Genomic DNA, 22,237 nt, shown 5'->3' on the forward strand with positions numbered 1-22,237 from the left:
AAAAGACTCATAAAGGTTAAGTAATCGAACAGATTTGGTATGGCAATCATTGTTGAATAATATTTAACATGTTGATGGAAAGGTGCCCTTTCAGTGGCAAAATTTGACAAACATAATATTTAAGAAAAATTATATTTGTGAAAGGTTTATGTCATGCATGTATCAAAATTATTATTTGTAGTATTTTGTTTATTCTGTTCATTTGTTTTTAAATCGTCGCCACTCATTATCACAGGGCTAAAGTCACCATTTGATGTTTGACATTCAAATATTTTCAGCACAGCTTGCTGCACAGCTAGCCCATCACCATGTCATTCGTAACCCACCATAAATTATGCTAATTGCATTCAGAAATGATATGGAAGTCGATACACTGTACATGCATTGTAACACACATGCCCTTTTCATTCACACATGACCTTTCTTGAAACAGATCTTTGAATAAAATATACCACAGGTACTCTACCCAACAACTGTGAATATACTGTATGACTGGGGATATTTGTGGGTGACTTACATGAACAGAAAATATCTTGTGAAGAATGCACACCTACTGTGTAGTTTTTCATTCCTCTGTTATCGCACTGCATGCAGTGATACAATGACCAGTGACCTAAGGAGTTTTTCTGTGACAAACAGGACTCCTTGCATCTAGGTCACTGATCCACAACCAATGGAAGGATGAAAGTTGTGCACACCCAAAGATCACACCATCCAATTTACATAACAAAAGGCAGGCCTGTCTGAGCACACTCTATTTACATGTGACTTCCATGACTACAAGTGTGAGACTGCTACACTGTACATGACATCTTAGGGTTTAGAGGTCAATAGACACCCAATAACATATAAAGTTGCAGTGGAAACTGGGCTTGGTCACATACAAATGCTAAGCCTGCTACAACACTTCACTGTACACTAAGTCAGCTTGTGGATCGATCAGCACCTGCTAGGACAAATTAAGCCAACGTGTGCGCGTGTCCACTCCTCATCCAAGAAGGAAAATGTTTCCTAAGGGGAATATTGACATTCATTGGTTTCCCACTGAAACCGAGAGAAATTTTGATTGCCCTACGGCTCAGAAATGGTTACTGGAGAATTGGACGGATTCATTCATTTATTCAGCCATTTATTTGGTGCTGGTATTTGCTGGCAGGAAGGCCATGCATCATCGACAGAAACTGGACCTGCGTTTAGCATTGACACTGTGGTCCGCATCACTTGCAATCTTCAGTTTTATGGGAGCAGTACGGAGCTTAACAGAGTTCGTCTACACCTACACCAACTATGGGCTGCGCAAAACCATGTGTGATAAGAGCTACCTCCAAGGACCCTCAGGCTTATGGTCTTGGGTTTTTGTTTTCAGCAAAGTGGTTGAGCTTGGAGACACGGCGTTCATAGTCCTCCGTAAGCAGAAGTTGATCTTTCTGCACTGGTACCATCATATCACTGTTATGATCTATGTTTTCTACTCCTATACTGATGGATTGCCCCACGGAAGATATTTTGTGGCACTAAATTATTCTGTGCATACAGTCATGTATACATACTACGCACTGAAGGCTTCACGACTACTGAAGATTCCAAGTTACATTAACATCATAATCACTTCATTGCAACTTGTTCAAATGGTTGTCGGACTCTGGGTTAACTTTTACATTGTTACCTACATTGAAGCAGCGCCGGACTGTCCCGTATACTATACTAACATTTACTGGAGTTTTGCAATGTACTTCAGTTATTTTGTTCTGTTTGGACAGTATTTTTATAACACCTATATGGTGTCAAGCAAGAAGACGGTAAAGGAAGACACTGCAGTTTCAAATGGCGTTCTGAGACAGAAGGAGGAATAATAACAAAACTTTGATTTTTTTGAGCCAATTGTAACGTAAGTGTAGGTTTAAAGATGTTCATCAAATTGTATTTCAAACTTTCTGCCTCTCACTGACAATGGAAGGCGCATTTTCATGGTATATGGCCTTTGCTGTGATCTCATAATTTTAGTTAATTCTGAAGAGAAAATTCAAAGTATAAAATTAAAACTCAAATGACCTTGCAGTAAAGTCTGACAGGTCACTGTATTCTGAGCTGACCAGGCATTCAGCATTGCACTGACAGTGTAGCATATATGCATAAATACCACATGTTGAATGTTGTAACTGCTTGGCATATTGCCAAGTTTTGCTTCTGATTAATTCCAAAGGCTTAAATAGATGGTGCTTTCTAGTAAAATGCTGACATTGCCAATTACATGTTATTAATGCACAGAATTTCAAGACATTCATTTATTTTGATGAAGAAGAAAAGGCAAGAAAAATCCAGGGCATATATATATGTTCATTGAATGACAAAACTTGTGACAAATAATGTGGGTGTGTTGTGGCGGGAATTCACTGTTATCAGTATGTGAATGATGGTGCGTAGAATGATATTCAAAGAACATAAATAATACTTTAAAAACATTCCTTGACTGATCCAGTTTTCCTTTGTCACTGCAAATTTGATTCACTGAAATTAAGAAATGACCTCTTATGGACAAATGTGCATTAACATTTTGTTTTGTTTTCAGGGTATAACCTTGATCTGTTTTTAAGAATGGAAAATGATAAACTGAAACAATACTGAAACGTTTATAACCTTTTCTCAATGTTGAACTGAAATTTTTTTTTGTTCAATAAGATTTGTGTCATTTCAATGAATTTAATGATTGTGAATGCATTTGTGCATTATGGCTTCCAATGTTTGAATTAGTATTGATATTTGGCCATGATGAAAAAATAAATGAGAATTTCTATAAAAAGACTACTTACAAATAGGTTTTTGTGTCTTTGTAATTACTATGGGCTAAATATTTATTTTTTCCCCGTAAATGATATTTTCTTTCCATTAAGAGTAAAATCAGCATTACACAGGGCATCACGATGACCTTGAACCAAATCATGCCAGGCCTGTTGCTCAGGAACAATGCTATTAAACTGCAGATTGGAATCTACTTTTCATGAATATTTAACAGGCAAGATCGGTTACAGGTTGGGATACGGCCGGCGATCTTGCTCGGTATACGCACCTTTGCACAGACCTGTAGCCCGTCAAAATCTGCAGTAATTATGGACCATTGTCATATTGCATTGAACATGTTATCAGAACTAGCCTTTTCAAAGAAACACGAGATGGGACAAAAATTATTCTTCAATTTAGAAGTACTGATCAGCCCCCCCCCCCCCCTAAAAAAAACAGCATGCACTTGGCATTGAGGTCTATTTTTCAATATGGCAGCTGTACTCTATACTGTGTGCATTAAGGTACAATCAAACATGTACATGTAAAGTACATTTTAGTTTCAACATATGCCAAAAGGTTTGAAAATCAGTTTCTTAATTTTTTTGGAAGTCAATAGACATAGAGATTGCTTTTGGAATTTTCAATGAGCATATTCATTAATGCATCATACCTGTCCCCATGATGTTGCCATGCCAAAATAGAGACCACAGCCTAACCCGTGTTGATGTGAGGGTTAAAGAATTATAAATCTTTAGAACAGTTGTTCTACATTGACTGCACTGACAGTCTTTTTAGAGATTAATAGAACCCTAAATGTTATCATTTCTCATTGATTCAAAGATCATATTTTTAATGATGGCTTGATTGTGTAAAATACAATCCATATTTATAAACTGTACTTTACATGTTTGATTGTAACTTTTAAATAAATGCACTTTGATTTATCAGGCTTAGGAGTCGTGTTGGGCACATGCTGCAATCATGTAGCTGGAAAACAATCGTGGGGAGTCTGCCAACCTGGTGTGACTTTAACCCATCGTAGTTGGGTCACTGACAATCACAACCTTCAAATTACACAGGAGGTAATTCATATAAAATCAGCAGATGACAAAATTTTAATAATGAGCTATTGTGCATGACTCTGTAGGAATGCTAAACTCTGCTAGATTATGTTTAAATTTCACTTTGCATACAGTGATTAGAACTTCGATGATAACTGAAACACAGCAATATTCTGATGCTGGGTTTTGACTTCAAGATATTTTTCATATTTACCCATAAGCGAACAATATGACGTTTTGGTAATCGAAGACCATGTGCCAACCAATTTCATGAATAAAATTCAGAATAGTCTTCATTTGTTGACATTCCAAAAGTGAATATGATTTCTTAATTATTTGTATTTCCTTTACAAACACATTAAACCGTATATACAGAGATTGCTAGAAAATACCGCACACGCTAACGTGATAAGTTTGTGATTTACTCACTTCCAGCTGTATCTGTCAATTTGTGTATCTCATATTGTACAGCGGGAATAATAATCAGCTTTATACTTGGTTAATGTACAACTTCTGAAAGAACGACTTTCATTGTGTTAGAAATTCCTAAAAAATTCTACATATCAGAATCTCTTAATAAAAGAATTATTTGTTCTCAGATGGGAAGTTAAATATGTACCCAGTAGCTTCTTCATTCACGCTCTTTCTTGAAACATTTCTATTGGACTCATGCGTGGTAACTTCCCCAATCTATACAATGTGTTTATTTAAAACTGACACTGAACAAATTCACAAATATTTGGTGGCTAGTTTCCCTCCAAAATTTTCCGCACCAATTGCCAGAAGTTTAATACGCCAATGATGAACTCTCATTCACAGATATAATTCACAGGCTTCTATGCATTGCAATCTGGCACCTACTTGCAAAAAGTGAGTGACAGAAATGACGCAATGTTTTACTATTGTACAAAATCATCTTTCTGTTCACACGCTGGTCATGTGTATATCAATTGTCATCACATTTTTGTTGAAATATTATATGACTTCAACCTGTTGAGTCACCCACAGATTGCCTGACAATCATGTATATCATAAGGCTGAACTTTGTATTGAACTCTTGAATTTTTTTATATCGATGATATTTCTTGATGAAAATGTACTGTTTGCAGATGCAATTTTCAATATAATCTATGAGATGTCCTGCAGATCTGGCCTCTATCAGATACTGATTACATAATCTTATGAGAAGAGACTTTTATCTAATTATCTCTGAAGGATACCAAGATAAGATAAAGGAACATCTCCAGGTGTGCCTGGTGTTCATTGTCTGTGTTTGTTTATGATTTTTGATATCATGATCTCAAGGATGCTGCAAGCACTGCACATGACCTGATGACAATCAGATCTGGCGAAAGTTCACCGAGTTGAACTTTGATTTGGTGTGAAGTCCACTGTCAAAAATTAAGGAACTAAAGTTCATGGACAAATGGAAAACTTGGTTATCTGTTTTTGTGCTAAAAAACTGGTTAGTCAAGGTCATTCTTGCATGTAGTGAAACAGGCAATTATACTCACAACTATTCTAAAGACTGAATGTAATGTAAGTCTATTTCTGATTGGTCAAAATTTACTGTTCTAAGGAATCACAGTGCTTCTTTCTCCTGAATAGGCCAATCAAATAAGATTCTTGACTGCAAGTGCAACACTGTTTGTACATACTTTTTTCTCACACACCTCTCTATCAGGCAGCATGTGACACTCTGTGGACAGAGAAAAAATTAGCCTCATGTGGCGAGTACATGTATTTGCACATAAGCAAAACTGCTAAGAAAATAACGACATTTAAATCTTTGTATGAGAGCAATATTACTTTCTGTAAACAGTATATTTTGCATCATTTTTCAAAATTCATGTCCCTTCTTTTAGCAAGTCCAAGACTTAGAACTAACTCACTTTGTTGGCTCCATTGAGGTTTTGATGCGGAAATCAAGTAATTTGGTGTATTAAAAAGAGAATTATACAAGATGAACAATGCATCCTGTCTTATCATCTGCACCAATATAATTTCTTGAAAAATAAACATCCTGTTCTTTGTTTTAGAAATCCAGTTACATGAAGAGGATGCCTAATTTACTATTTATACTATGGTTTAAACAGTGTCCATTATTAGTGTTGAGGTCTGATATTGGTCGAGGTATAATCTTTTGAGGTGTACGTAAAATGCTCAGTGCAGACTGAGCATTTTTCCACGTCTGTGAGTGCTGAAATTTCCAGCTATTAAAACTGGTATTTATTTTTAAGTAACACCTTTCTGTTAAACACACAGATCCTTTAATACAGACGGCTTGCCTTATAGTTAGCTTCAACCTTGCAAGTTGCCAATGCACAAAAGCCACAGTGTGAGAATAACCAATACTGAATTTGACCGTTTAAAATATATCTGCCCAACCACCTTAAATGCAGTTTATCTATGAATCTGATCAGCAAAAGTACTACTGCTGTGGTATTTGACTTCAGCCAATAGGGCTGGCACCATCTTAGTAAGGTCAACAAAGTGAAAATGACACCATAGAGATTTCACCCGTCGACTGATTTCAACCTGAGTTTCGCCGGTGTGGTAGTCATAGCAACTTCACTAGCTGAGTGAAGAATGGAGAGAGTTGTTTTCTTGCTGTGATATTATATTACACCTGAAGTGTTGGGTCACATGCAAGCTTTTGTCAGAAATTTTAAAGTTGTCCCCTTTATGCTTATTTTGTTATATCGTTACTGTATCTGTCTTATTTTGATCGCTAACGTAACAAACGATTGACTGCCTATACCCAGTAATACAGGCATGTTTTGAAATCTAAGTATGGACATGAATAGCGTGACAATTGCATACACAGACAAGTGACTGACTTGTCATCCTGTGTTGACAGTTTGATATATGTGACCTCAACTCTAACAAAAGGTTCCTTTTTGTCAGTCTTTCCAAGGTGAATATTTGCTACTCCAGAATCTGGTTAAAAATCTGATGATTTGGTGAAAAGAGACACCACAGTGTCAGTATCAAGCATGCATAACCCTCATACAGGGGTACCACTTGAATGACTATCTCAGTTTAGAAATATCCAGCACTAATCTTTGAGTGTTATTTCAGTTTACAGTGTTCATACATCAAAGGCCTTTTTATGACAGCTGCTTTCACCTGGACTAAAAGTTGCACAGAAAGCTTTCATTGTTTATCCAAGACGAAAAAGCATTATAGCGGAAACCTGAATGTGGGCATACATCAAAATGCTTTATTCGTGTTCTAACATCTCCTGACATGACTAGAAATCTCTTAATTCACTGAAACTGCGTCAGGAACTTTGCCAAACCAAATGACTGCTGCGGATTGAGTTGCATAGCAACAAATAAATATTTGGTTTCATTCATTCTCTGGACATGTGGCTAAGTTAAATGATTGAGCATTTAGAAATACCTTGTTAATGTGAAGCTGAGGACACTGAACACCAGAATAACAAAATCTGGATGTTAAATGCTGAATACAGTCAAAGATATAACGGCCATATAATTAAAATCACAGGAGAGTGAGTGTGTAATAGCAATGGCAGTGGAATATGTACCTTACAAATAATGGTATTCCACAAAATTGACATCACATTTATGAATGAGTGTTTGAACAGATGCATAACATTAACCCTTTCAGGCCTGACTTTCTGCAAACTTACTGGAACTAGCCCCTAAAATATAGGTTTAGACCTGAGACACACAAAATTCAACCTTTTCAGTTTCTAACCATGGCAAACTACACACAATGATGATCTTCCGTGGACAAACATTGTACAAACACAATAACATTGCAAATATAAGTTTAAGGTAGGGAAAGTGGCCATTTTGAATTTAAAATATTGTTGAATCTTGGGTAATTTGTTTCTCTAGTACCAAAATTTGCATGGTGGTCCCCGATTTTTATTCTTGATTCTGAAAGAGAATGGTTGAAAGATTCCTTGAGGAAAGTTTGAGCAAAAGTTAACGTCTTTCACTTTCGAGGCACATACTACCATTAATGAAAATAAAACCGTAACAAGCTCCATGTACAGATCATTGGCTTCTTGTGAAAATGATAAAGATTACATCATTTTCAAATTTTTGTTTTCTTATCAGAAATACTGACAATCACAAAAATCAGACCTATTTTTTTAGTCTTTCTCATTATTAGCATCCCATTTACAAAAATATTTGAAGTAAAACAATTGTCAGACTTGAAACTTAAATTGAAATTTGAAAATTTGAAAATTCAGATACCTTTGGTTTTATGGTGACAGCAATGCTATTCAAGTACAGTGTGACGGACTTGTACTGACAATGGAATATTACCAGTATATTGCACACTAGAATGCTGGCAATTATTCTAATGATGTACTAATGACAGTTGTATTTGCATTCAGATAATCTAACAATGAGGCAGCGAACAATGTCAAAAATTCACCTAAGAATGTTAAAAAAGGCGCCAACAATAATGTGACCTGCTTTATAAGACAATATGAGCAGGATAGAAAGATATGGATTATGAAATTTATGTGAAAGTGATGTTTTTGCTGGCAAAACAGTCTCAGTTGTGAAAATAAGCATCACCATGAAACGAAATCAGCTGTCCTAAAAATGATTTCAAAAGCGAGCTCAACTACAAATTTTACTTAGGACTGGCTTTAAGCTGCAGAACTTCATCATGCAAGTCAAACAAGTCATCGTTGATGACACAGTCCCCGCTTGTCCATTTTGTTATAATCTTTGGTGTCTAGGTAGCTGTAGTCTAGGTAGCTGTGACATTGATGCAACGGGTGCATCAGGCCTGTGACTTGCATAATAAAGTAATCTGAGGAACGTTCAATAAATGACTCATCTCTGCCGGTAATGACCACTCAAGGAACTTTTGATTACATCACACATAACGATGCCCTTACTGCCTCCAGTGTCGTGATTGGCACATACTATACACATGGTTTGGTGGAATTTTCGAAATGGTATGGGATCAGGTATGTTGTTGTAATCAGCCATTTCGGATCATATAATGAAACAATTTAATGTGCACAAGAATGCAGCCATAGTACTTTATCTTCGTATCACGTTTGAACAAAATCAGTCCATCGAGGGACAGTGACCTATGTTTATGTTTCAAAGACATAAAAAAATCACACCAAAATTTAAATCAAATGGCTGTTTATTGACCATATGGATCATAGCACAAAATTAGTAGACATGCATATGTATGCCATAGCACTTTATCTTTGTACCAAGTCTCAACAACATTGGGTAAAGAATATTTGCATATGATTAAGCCTCAAAGACATGAAAAAATCCAAAAATGACCATCTGACAGCGATATTGGAAAAAAATGACAATCTGGCAGCCATATTGGAACATGTCACGAAGTAAATTGACATGTGCGATCTTTGTGCCAAGTTTGGACAAAATGGGTGTAATGACCTTTGAATTATGATTCAAAGACATGCAAAATTCCAACAAAATGGCAGTTCTGCAGCCATATTGGATCCTATCCCAAGCTTATTGATACATGCATATGTATGCCATAGTGCTCTGCCTTTGTGCCAAGTTTGAACCAAATCGGTTCAAGGATGTTTGAGTTATGGTTCAAAGACATGAAAAATCGCAAAAAAATGGCCGCCTGTTGGCCATATTGGATCATATCACAAAATAAATTGGTGTTCATATGAAGGGCATAATGTTTTGCTTTTGTGCCAAATTTGAACAGAATCGGTTCAAGGATGTCTGAGTTATGGTTCAAAGAAATAAAAAATCGCAACAAAATGGCCGCCTCACGCCCATATTGGATCGTATCGCAATATAATTCGACATGCATATGTAGGACATAGTGTTATGCCTTTGTGTCAAGTTTGAACAGAATCGGTTCAAGGATCTTTGAGTTATGGTTCAAAGACACGAAAAATCGCACACAAAATGGCCGCCTCGTGGCCATATTGGATTGTATCACAAAATAATTTGACATGCATATGTAGGCCATAGTGTTATACCTTTGTGGCAAGTTTGAACAGAATCTGTTCAAGGATGTCTGAGTTATGGTCCAAAGACATGAAAAATCGCAACAAAATGGCCGCCACGCGCCCATATTGAAACATATCGCAAAATAATTTGACATGGATATGAAAGCCATAGTGTTATGCCTTTGTGCCATGTTTGAGCAGAATGTGCTCAAGGATGTCTGAGTTATGGTCCAAAGACATGAAAAATCGCAACAAAATGGCCGCCACGCGCCCATATTGAAACATATCGCAAAATAATTTGACATGGATATGAAAGCCATAGTGTTATGCCTTTGTGCCATGTTTGAGCAGAATGTGCTCAAGGATGTCTGAGTTATGGTCCAAAGACATGAAAAATCGCAATAAAATGGCCGCCTCGCGCCCATATTGGATCGTATCACAAAATAAATCGACGTGCATCTGTAGGTCATAGTGCTATGCCTTTGTGCCAAGTTTGAACAAAATTAGTTTAGCAGTGTCTGAGAAACTGTTGATGACGGACGGACGGACGGACGGACGGACGGACGGACACACGGACGGGACCCAATCTATAAGTCCCCGCCGGACTTCGTCCGCGGGGACTAAAAAAACTCTCTTCATGGCATAGACATGAATGGCAGCTTTATACACTAAAGTTGTCTTCAGAAAGTTTATTGACCTCTTGAGCCGGGATGACATATATGCCGGTGATGTCACTTACACAGATTACACACACGTGGTAGGTTGCATGTGTGCGTGCGGGTTGCAATGTGAACTGCCCTTTTGTAGAGCAGAGTGAACTGCCCTTTTTGCAAGGTGGCTTGAATCAGTTTAATGGAGCAAGACCTGGTTACCACGCCAGCAGCGGAATTTTGGACATCAGTAAAGTCACTGAAAATAGCCAGTATTCTAATTGATGAGTGGGACTGCTGAACCTGGCAAATTGTCAGCAATAGTCCACAGTACTTGAATTTTTGCCTCAGAATGTGAAATGATAATTAAAAAGAAAATTGAAAAAAAAAAGTTTAACGGTAGAGTGATTGAAATTATTTGTCAAAAGAATGTGAACATGGTAGGTTTGAAAATATTTCGTACTTTGTTTCAAACGATGATATATTAATTGTCAACACTTCTCAAAATAAAACATTACACAGTGAATAAACTTCTTGCTCTCCAAAAGGTCATATAGACATGACAGTTGTGCTGTTTGTCATTTTAAATACATCATGATTATATCAGACTTCGTGCGCTGCAAACACAAATCAAAATTATAATCAGCATTAAAAACTACAAATTTGGAGACTGACCCTCAACGTTGATGAGTCAGTCCACGTCAAATGATGGAGCATGCATCACATTCATGTTTTCAAAAGATAACTACGAGCATATACTGCCATGGATACATTAAAAATATGTTCACCCTTATACTGAATAAAACCTTTGATCTTTATTCTAACTGACAACATATGAGTCTTCAATTCTAGAGGCCTAAGAGTTCTAAGATCCAGATTGTTCCTTGAGATAAAATATACGTTATTTCCATATAGTGACAACGCATGGGGAAGCAGAAGTGTATTTGCAGTTGTAGACATTTTTCTTCAATTCTGAGATAGAGGTTTGCGGTGATAAAAATATCACTGTGTAGCACTGGCTGTTTACCCTGGACAGTGCGTCTGTATGATATTGGATAGAGCGTCTGTATTATATTGCTGTCTGTATTTCAACAATTTTTGGAAGTGCTCATGACTCTCACATTTGAAACAGAAATTAACATATCCCATGATTTCAGATAAACCAATATTTCTTATATCTTATCCTAGGATATTTCTTACATCTTACACAACAAAATACCCATTAATTTGATGATTAATTTATTTTCCACATAATCCTGATTCTCATCATGGCCTTGCAGGTATGAAGCAAGACCATATGTTCTTTCTCGTCACTTGACTTGTTAAATTGTTATGCTTGAGCAGAAAGTTAAAAAGTATGTTCAGAATGAAGTACAAAAATGAAAGGCAGCTTCAGACATATTCCAGTTTAACAGAGTTTTTATTTTATTTATAGCAATTTATCTTTTATACACATTGACTGAATCAGATAAGATGGTGACTGGGCACTTCCAGTTCCTGTAAAGACTGCAGTATTTCATAAGGGAAACTAATTCAACTTTGTGTTAGTGAAAAGATTTGCCAACTGTTAAGCTATTTTCATAGATTTAGGCAAAGTAATCTACAGTATGGGAAAGAAAAATGAGTTTCTTTGAAATCATGGCGATATATAAAAAAACTTTCTATAATTAGCACAATTCCTATTTTACTAACTTTTATTCTTTGTGAACATTAACAATCTGAGACACACTTGAGGGCAAATTGTCCCTCACACTGCCTAACAGTGATGTCAAATGCATGTTTTAAGTGAAAAAGGCACTTTCTAGCAGAGTAACAGAGCTCCGTGGTATGTAGCAGTACGTACATGATACTATGTACTCAAAAATGTTATTCATGTTATTTACATTTACATTCTACAACGGTGATAAATTACAATCAAGTTATGGGAAGTACATGCAAGTAGCCATATCTGTGCATATTGATGTACATAAAACATGTTGATAGATAGGTTAGTTATACCCTAAAAAGTTTGTTGACCCGAAATTTTCGAGGCACGCTGACTTGCTGATAGTGAATTTGTAAATGTGTCACAATTTAGGTCAACAATACTGAATGAGCCATTCACAAACTCTGATGTACGTGCAAGCCACACACAAAACAATCAACAACTGTTTGAGTTCAGACACTGTACATAATCAGTGTCTACCAGTTGACTGCCGTGACAGTACCAACCTGACATGCTGACCTTCCATCGACCTTCACATACATATTTTTGGTTGCTCCTGTACTCCACAGTAAGTGAGGCTACCCACAATTCTCCATGATCTGTACACACGGAGATCACTCACTGAACTGAAGCAAATTTCTTCTGTACACAGAAAACTCGGTCCATATTTCAAAATTCTGGCAACATAGTTCTGATAATCATAATTTTCTGATTTCTCACTGTGAATAATGAGAAGATCAACCCCTTTTCCGCAGAGGAGATAGCAATTTTGTAATTTTGTAGACATAGATTTTTGACAGCCATACGCAATATTTTCAAGGAAACTAAGGAAATAAGTTACATCTGTGTTGGCAAAAGAAAGGGTATTGTTTTTTTTCAATGTTCCTAACAAAGGAAATTTGCATGTCTAACAGGCGGTATGATGAGACCATCTTGGTTGCTGATAATTTTATCTTGACAAGTATGCAATTTGTAGCATGTACCTCTAAACATCGACTTCTCATTCAATTTACTCTTGAATTTTAAACATAATCAATAATTTTCGAACATAGTTTTAACAAATAATCCTGAACTTAAATTGTAAGTTAAAAATTGTTAAGAAACTGATAACATTGAAAAAGCCTTTAGTGAAAAATGTCTGAGTGAACAAATGAAGGGGAATTGTGGGTAGCCTCACTTACTGTGTACTGTAGTCTGACATTAAGAAGCTCAGGCATCCATTTTAATGGATTACTTGTCAAGTGACCTGAGGTCTTTCTTACAATTTTGAACAAATTTGCAAAAAAATCCACCCATAAAATAATTAATACACAAAACTAGTAATACAATGTTATAAGGAATAGTTAACAAGTCATCGTTGATGACACAGTCCCCACTTGTTAATGGGTATTTTGATTACAAGTCCTCAGAGACGATAGAGTCCTCTTCATTAATTAGGTCTGTGATAAAAATACTTTGATACAGATGGCGCTCAATGGCCAAGAATGAGTTCCATGGTGATGAAAACATAAAACCAATGTAGGCCACCATCCTAAAGGTCATTAAATGAGTCAACTAGGAATTAATCGACAGGATGTTGCCAAACATTTTTGCATACTATCCTAACACTAACAGATTATCACCAGTACAATATTTCATAAAGTTTGATGCAGTATTTACAACACTATGAGATCAACATCTGTATCAAGTTTCATCAAATTTGAGTAGACGCTGTATTTGTGGATATATCACTCTAATTAGGAAAGTTCATTACATATGCAATTACAAATTAATTAAAATGACACTGATAATTGTCTTTTTCAATGTTAAAGCAATGTGAGCTTAACATCTGTACCAAGTTCCATGAAATTTGATGCAGTATTTCTTGACATATCAGCCTAATTACGAAACTTCAATAATTGACATGATACTGCTACATGACATGAAACATATTGACGAGCATATATGTATGAAATAGGTCAATGTCCTTGTACCAACTTTGAATGAACCTGGTGGAAATATGTCTGAGTTATGGCTCTGTACATGAGAAAATCGTAACAAAATCACCGCCACGCAGCAATATTTGATCTTACTGTTTAAAAAATCAACACGTATATGTACGACAATAGTCAATGTCCATGTACCAACTTTGAATAAAATCAGTTGAGACTTGCCAGAGTTATGGCTCTCGACATGAAAAAACCATAACAAAATTGCCAACATGTGGCCATGTTGGACCATATCGTACAACAAATCGACGTACATATGTATAACATAAGTCAATGTCCTTGTACCAACTTTGAATAAATTTGCTTGATGTCTGAGTAATGGTTCTGGACATGAAAAAATCGTTAAAAAATGGCCACACAGCGGCCATATTGGATCGTATCACAAAACAAATCAATGTGCATATGTATGACATAGGTCAATGTCCTTGTACTAAGTTTTAATAAAATCGGTGAATAAAATAGGTTGAGACGTGCCCGAGTTTTGGCTAAGGACATGAAAAAATTGTAAATGGCTGCCATGCAGCCATATTGGATCGTATCACAAAACAAATTGACGTGCATATGTATGACATTGGTCAATGTCCTTGTACCAATTTTGAATAAAATCGAATGAAACATGTCTGAGTTATGGCTCAGTACATGAAAAAATCGTAATGAAATGGCCGCATGGCGGCCATATTGGATGGTATCATAAAAGAAATCAACGTGCATATGTATGACATATGAAGTAATCCTTGTACCAAGTTTGAATGAAATCGCTCCAGGCATCTCTGAGATATATGCGTGAACGGACGGACAGACGTACGCACGGACGTACGCATGGACACACACACGGACATGACCAAACCTATAAGTCCCCCGAACAGTGTCCGTGGGGACTAATAATACCTTGCTCTAAAAAACTTTCCTTAAAAAACAAAAATGCTACAACTCAACTTCAACCATAACCTTACAAGCTTCAACAGCAATGACTGGTTCTCATCATTGGCCAAACTTCATTCACAATTTTGTGAAATGCTGATGATATACAGACAGACAGATATTTATGTTTTTGCATAGTAGCTCGGTATGAAGCCATATTTTAGAGAAATTTTTGATATTTTCGTTTGATGATCAATTTTTATTGACAATAAATTGTTTTTTGAACTGCGCATGGAAATGAATATTGGAGATGGATTTCATTAAAGTTTTAATGATAAGTTACTGAGCTCCGAAATAGTCATGGAATGTATCTATTTGTCTTATCAAACTATTAAACTTTACTCACATAACAGCACAAATGACGCTACCAACTGACAACATTGAGCCATTTTTAATTAATATTTTGTGAAATTCGAAAAAGATTATCAGTCGCACACTGCTATGGAAAAGAGGCTGTTGTCCCCAGCAACAAATGATGACTCTATGAGTAACTTATTCAATGATACTGATTAATGGTGTCCTACTTGGTCACAAAATGATTTCATGAAATTTATATAAAAATTTGATTTTGCAGAAGGCCACAAGATAATAATAATAACCATAGCACCTAAGTGCCTGCATATATCCACAAGAGTGCTCATAGGCACTGAACAAAATAAAAAAATTGGCAATAATTTAAAAGATGTGATCATTCAATGAAGAAACAACTAAAAAAGTTAAAAAAAATTAGGCATGGTAAGGAAACGTAACAACAGATACAATTGTGGCTTTATGTATGTTTCATTATGGTTTATGATTTCAGTTTCTTTCCCACACAGACTCAAAATATCAACATTATTGTACAGAACTATACAGTGTCATGCCAATGGATAAAAACATTTTCTACTGTGTGTACTTCACTCTCTTTTTAAGCTTACTATTTAATTTTTTGAAAAGAACCAGAAAAGAAAAATTAGACACAGCTGGTCTAGGTCAATCTGTGCAAGGGTGACAAACAAATTAATTTGTTTATTGGCTTGAAATAAATAAAAAGTTTGACAGAACAATGATTTTGTTTACTTTTTAAATGTGGTTAATGTAAACTGCTAAATGACGCAGTGTCACATTATAGAGTAATGGTTTCATTTTCAGGTTGGAAAGGATTGATTTGCATGATGAAGATATGGCCTACAGACCGAAGCACTGACTCTGCAAGTGTCAGCACAGATACATGCATCAACCAAAATATTCCTAAATCACACTTGGTCAGACGATCACTCAAATACACTGTCTGTTTCTGAAATCTACAATTTTCCCTGATAATTTACACATTATAGTCCCACCACTGAGTTCCAAGTATCTACCAAAATATCCGCTGTATGTTTAACTTTGTCAGATGATCACACAACTACCTCTCAAAGAAAGACAAGCTATCCATAAAATTTAAACACGTCTTACTAAATTTTCATTTTTTATCGAATGTGAAAAATTGCTAAAAATCTCATGGATGTAAATAAATATGAATTAATTAACACTCATATGTCTTTACACATGTGCGTTGTAACCTTACCTAACCTGACTGTGGCCCTCAGATGTCAAAGTAAAAATATTTAATTTCATTATGTGTATTATTTTCACAACTTTTCCTACCGATATCATTCAGATACAGAGTTTCACAACATGCCAAACAACATGTCTGGAACATTGAAGAAATTCTGTAGGTACAAATTTTGTAAAATTTCTCAGCAGGCATCAGCCGAGCATTGGTTTTTTATGTCATTTTTGGATTCATAAAATACAACATTCCTTACAGAACACATAACAAGCAGATGTGAATGCACAAGTGACAATGGAAATTCATAGACTGCACTAGTAACTTTCTAATCCATCATTTGAAATTTTACAGTTATTTTTTATTTAACTGCTTATCAAAAGTTCCTGTTTTTTCTTATCAAATCATCAAACACACAAACCTCATTAACATTTATGATGATGCTTCAGAGTTTTACAAAGTATATGTGCAGTGACTCACATCTCCTGATATCTGATGATTCTATCTCGCCAATCAGATTTGCAGACAGACACTGGAGAGAGCATATGATTACTACAAATAGAACGGAGTCTCTCATTGGCTGATAACTGTTACACACTGGACAAGGAAACAAGCCCCTAGATTTTATTACAGTTCATAAAATGGAGTTTACAACTGATTTATCACACTAATGTTGAAGTATCAAGGAGCTGAGTTCTTCAAACATATAATAAAAACAAAACTAGAAATATGCATTTTACAACCATGATGTATGTATATCTTATGATGTGTAAATACACATTTATGCTATTTCAGTAATGCCGCACAGTGGTCTGCCTGTGTTCAAATGAGATGACGACATCAAAAGGGTTTTGAGTCACCATGATATCACTTACAACTATTCTAATTCCAGTTTCTTTTCCAATGGTGGATGAATTTCAATCTAACTGGGATAATCCATGAAATGTATGTATGTATGTATGTATGTAATGTATGTATTTACAAATATCTCTTTCAAATTGTTTCTTGCCTTAAATATTTTTTTGTAACCATACTGTGACATTAGTTTCATTATGTTCTGACAGCATGAAAAAAGAAATGGGATACAGCTGCTTATGTGCCAGGGCTACACCCATATACCGGTACCGTACACTGTATCATGTTCTAAACTGACCCATTGATAGATCATGCCTTGAGAATGAGAAACTCACCCGTAAATGCCGTCTCTGTCCACCAGGAAATCTTCAATGGTGAAGTAAATCGCTGCCCACAGTTGGTCAGGAATGCCAACAATGTATTTGATTTCCTGTTCTGTGAGTCCGTAACGAGAAACCAACAAAAAACCCATCAACTGAAAAAGAAAATTGTCTATAAAATTATATTGGAAGGCAATATTTGTAATATTTTCATTATCATTTTTTTTGGAAACCAGGTACATTTTCTTTATTTTCAAGTCTACTGTATGTTGAATTACAATTTATTCACCTTGCTAACACAATGTGTTACGTACAACATGCAATAACATGATATTATTGAGAAACAATTTCTAGTCCTCACTAAAATTCAAACACCAGGTACTTTCAGATCAGGGGCAGCCAAAATCAAAGTTGTTCCGACAAAAAGCAGTTGGTAAGCAACTTCTTTGCGGGTGGGTTGAATGATATATTTCTGTACCAATGGGAAGAAAATAGGTCTGGCAGGCTGTATTGGCCAGCAGGGAGTATGATTTGCTTGCTTCTTTAAAGTTTGCTGATGATGGTGGGTAAATGGGGAGATAATATTAACATTGGGTTCTTATATAGTGCACATATCCACGAGTACATGTGATCAAGGCGCTTTTACAATTATTATTACCCCTGGTCACTGGACCTAATATGATACCACTCAACTCCCTGGGGAGCAAACAACAGCTCACATGTGCAGCCAATAAGCGCAACAGAGCTAAACACACACATTGCAACCACTGTCCTACCAGGTACCCATCACTCCTGGGTGGGGAGAAGCAATGAGGAATAAAGTGCCTTGCCCAAGGACAGTACATCACCACAGCCATGCCAGGGCTCAAACTCGCCATCCTTTGATCGTGAGTCCACTGCTCTAGCCACTGGCCCATGATGCCTCCTGATAGTGGAGGGGAAAATTTTTAAATCTAGCAAAATGGAAGTTAGGAATAGCTATAACTATATTTCCCTCCAAATGTTAATGGTATTCATAATACATTAGTATTGCACATTTAGAGTTAAATAAACCCATGGTTCAGTACAATTTGTGAAAATCAGCTGGTTGGCTGCTCTTGTTAATTGATCTCAAAAGTAGAAATAAGAAACTTTATTTGAATTATTTCACTTTATCTTATTTAACAACTAGAACAAAAATACACTGAAATACTGGAAATGCTACAGCTAGTGGATATCTTTAAAATGCCTCCTGAATAAAGAACCTGTGATTTTTTGTTTAATAATGCTCATTGATGGCAGTCCTTAAAAAATATAGAACTAAAATGAGAAACATACCTAGGTTTTCCAAATTTGGGGTTAAATTAAAGGTAAAAATGAGAAAAACAAATGTTGTACAAACACTAACAAAAAACTGTATTTCGAGTCTTAATTGAATTTTAATTGTATGTTTCAAAGTACAAGGTATGATCTACGGTCTAAAAACACTGCATACAAACAGTTGCAAACCTTGGCAATCCAATTGTCTGTTGAATCCGTTGGAAGAAAATCCTTTTCAAGTCTCAAAAGTATTTTGGTGAACAGTTTCTTTGTACTGCAACAAACACAAAAATAAGTTCATCAATACATACAACAACGATACAACAATTCTTAATTGTAAACTACTTATTGCCATAACCACATTTATAACCCATACAATATCAGTAGAAATGAGTATACTTTGTCTAATGCAAGAAACTTTTCCCTATTATCAGAGGATATAGCTGTACGATTGGGATTGTCACTTAATATGAAATTTTAAAATTTCTTCAACCCTGTATCAAAAATGTGATCAATCCTATTCATCTCTTGGGGAGAACTTGTAAATTCAAACACTCCTGAAAAACATGGAGAGTACAAAGTTTTCACTGTGATTTTTGAGATTGCATCATTTGCAATTCTCTTTGAATGCAAAATGTCAGTAGCTTGTCCAAAGTTTGTTCTCAATAAAACATGATAACATTGTTCTACTGTTACACAATCTTGAAACACTTTGTTTCTTTTCACCTCATTTCTATCATTCATTGACCTTTGACCCAAGATACTGGTGTACCTCTGTGGCAACAATGATGCCACGCTATCATTATTTGCAAGAATATACTGTTGACCTGTGACCTCTTAAGAATCATCAAAAGTTCAGTGCAGTAGTCCTACAATACAGTACAATGTACAGTACTCCTAGCAACAAATTTGCAAATGCTTTAATTGGCCAGCTCACCTGTCAGCAGACATGATGTACTTAATGTGTTCATCCAGTTTGAAAAAATCACCAAAATTACACAACTCCTGGAGAAACAGAAACAATGCAATAAACACAAATGTTGAAAAATGCATGAGTCTCCCTTGGCCCAGCTCCCCTAGAAACTTTATTTCTTTTTTCAATTAATACTTTTAACCCTTTCACCACTATGGTTTGGTCCCAAACCCATTGTTATCAATGGCATTTCTGGACCTTTTTACTTAAAGTGGGTGTGAAAAGGGTTGATGGTGATATTTTGTTCTATTGAGGGGTTACACTCATTTCAAAAGTTGACTCTGTCAAAATTAAAATCTAATCTATAGCAGTAACACGTAACCCTGAATCATGCACAGCCTTACAAATAAAGATGATGATCAAGCAAGAACTCATTTCATATTCTGCGTAAAAGTTTGAATGAATGAGAAATGCTTGGGAAGATTACACGATTTCATTGGAAGAAAAATGAGGGGTCACTGAGTATATGATAATCTTTACCTGCAGAGCAACTTTCAAGTACAGTGGGTTCTCCGTCTGATCATTGCCAATGACTTTAGACGTTTGCTCCGGGGTTAGAACTTTCCCTCTGAGAGACAGCACAGCCTGTTTATGGTCAGACAAGATACAAAAAGGAAGTTCAGGTGTTAGTAAATAGCATCAGATATGAGTAAAAATCTGGCATCCATGAATTTTACAGTATACAGTGTTTTTAACAGCAGCTCAAGTATGCACTTCATATGATCAAAAACATACAAACAAACAAATAAAGACAAGAAAAAAAAAAGGAACTAAATTAAGTTGCAGTATTTTTCCATCATTACAGTATTGAAAGAAGTCACTGACAACAAATATATACACTTGAAATTTGTAGTTTGAAAACATAAGGAACACTTGGTCTTCTACAAGCAATCTTCCTGTGTTACCCTACCAATTCTGACAAACATACTGCAACTTTGTTGAAATTGAAACACAGTCTGATTGATGTTCTGCTAAGCTGGTACATTCTTGACTTAAAGTGACGCAATGTACATTGTAATATTCATTCATTGTCATTCATGAAGACTTGACATATCTATCTAGCAATCTATCAATCTATTTATCTATCTAGCTATTTATCTATGTGCCAGGGCACATAAACCAATGTATTCAGGCAATAATATTTTTATTACATGCCTCTTCACATTTAACGCTCTATGACATTTAGTTACGTGCAGGGCATTCTTAAACAATTTTACCATTAGCAATCAGCATCAATCAGATTTTAACGAAAGTAAAAATAGGAGTGTACGCATGGATATTTTACATCTAGCGTTGACGTCGAAAACATCAAAGGGCATCACTGGGCTGGGTAACTATGGAAACTGGTCCGTACATCATTCACACTGCCTGCTAAATCCCCAAATGTTCCCATTCAAATCACTGCACTGATTTGCACCAACATCGAGGCATGTAATAAATATGCATAATTCCTGAGCAAATTACATTGAGTTTTCCTGAATAGACACCTAGCACAGCCTACCTTTGTCATACTTTCTCTGTGTTCCGTTGTCAGTGATTCCACAGCAAGTGTGTCATACTGACGTTCATCAACCAGCTGAGAGATTTTCTTTTCATCCGTAGAAAGACAGGACAGCAAGAGACTCACACCTTTGGGAAGGTCAGTTGGTATCCAGTACAACTCCTGAAAATGCCACAAAAATATAGAGATAGAAAATAAGAACACACAAAATCTAAAATTTTATGGCACAAACACAGATGTTTGGCATCATAACATTGAAGTAATAGGTAGCAATATTTCTGATTCACAATTCAAAATTGTGAGAATGTCATCTTAAAAGAAAACAACAAAACAGTGTCTCGTATCTTGTTATTTGGTCAAACATCAAATTTGCTTACCTAGTGAACATAATTTCCTCTATCAAGAATCATTTAATCATTTCCTAAGTTTAAAAGTTATCGGTAGACAAAATAAGGGTTGAGAAAATCCAGCAGTCTGAGATATGCAAAAACACAAATACTGTTAGTTGTCAGTCAGTCAGTACCAGTAAATATAAGTTCATTGGTTGAATGGATCAGTGATGAAGACAGAAATTTGAATGTGATTAAAGTGATAAACAGCAGAACTCTATTTATTTTGATTCTGGGTTATGGAGATTATTAAGAACTAAAATGATTTGCTCATCCATGCTGAATGTACAATTTATTATTTTGCAAGCAGCTT

General features: G+C 35.8%; 1 protein-coding gene and 1 pseudogene across 1 annotated transcript in view; one reads left to right on the plus strand and one right to left on the minus strand.

The window, feature by feature from the left end:
• LOC139150968 (TPR repeat-containing protein DDB_G0287407-like) overlaps nt 1-22,237 on the minus strand; it is a 58,555-nt gene that overhangs the window by 23,201 nt on the left and 13,117 nt on the right. Inside the window, exons 8-12 of the mRNA XM_070723453.1 lie at nt 21,536-21,697; nt 20,515-20,619; nt 19,999-20,066; nt 19,251-19,335; nt 17,778-17,917 (exon numbers count right to left, since the gene is read on the minus strand). Of these exons, the coding sequence (XP_070579554.1) occupies nt 17,778-17,917; nt 19,251-19,335; nt 19,999-20,066; nt 20,515-20,619; nt 21,536-21,697 (560 nt within the window). The remainder of the gene's footprint in view (nt 1-17,777; nt 17,918-19,250; nt 19,336-19,998; nt 20,067-20,514; nt 20,620-21,535; nt 21,698-22,237) is intronic.
• Nucleotides 773-2,805, plus strand: LOC139150967 (very long chain fatty acid elongase 6 pseudogene; annotated as a pseudogene).

This window comes from Ptychodera flava, chromosome 15, assembly GCF_041260155.1.
Source record: "Ptychodera flava strain L36383 chromosome 15, AS_Pfla_20210202, whole genome shotgun sequence".
Lineage (NCBI taxonomy): Eukaryota > Metazoa > Hemichordata > Enteropneusta > Ptychoderidae > Ptychodera > Ptychodera flava.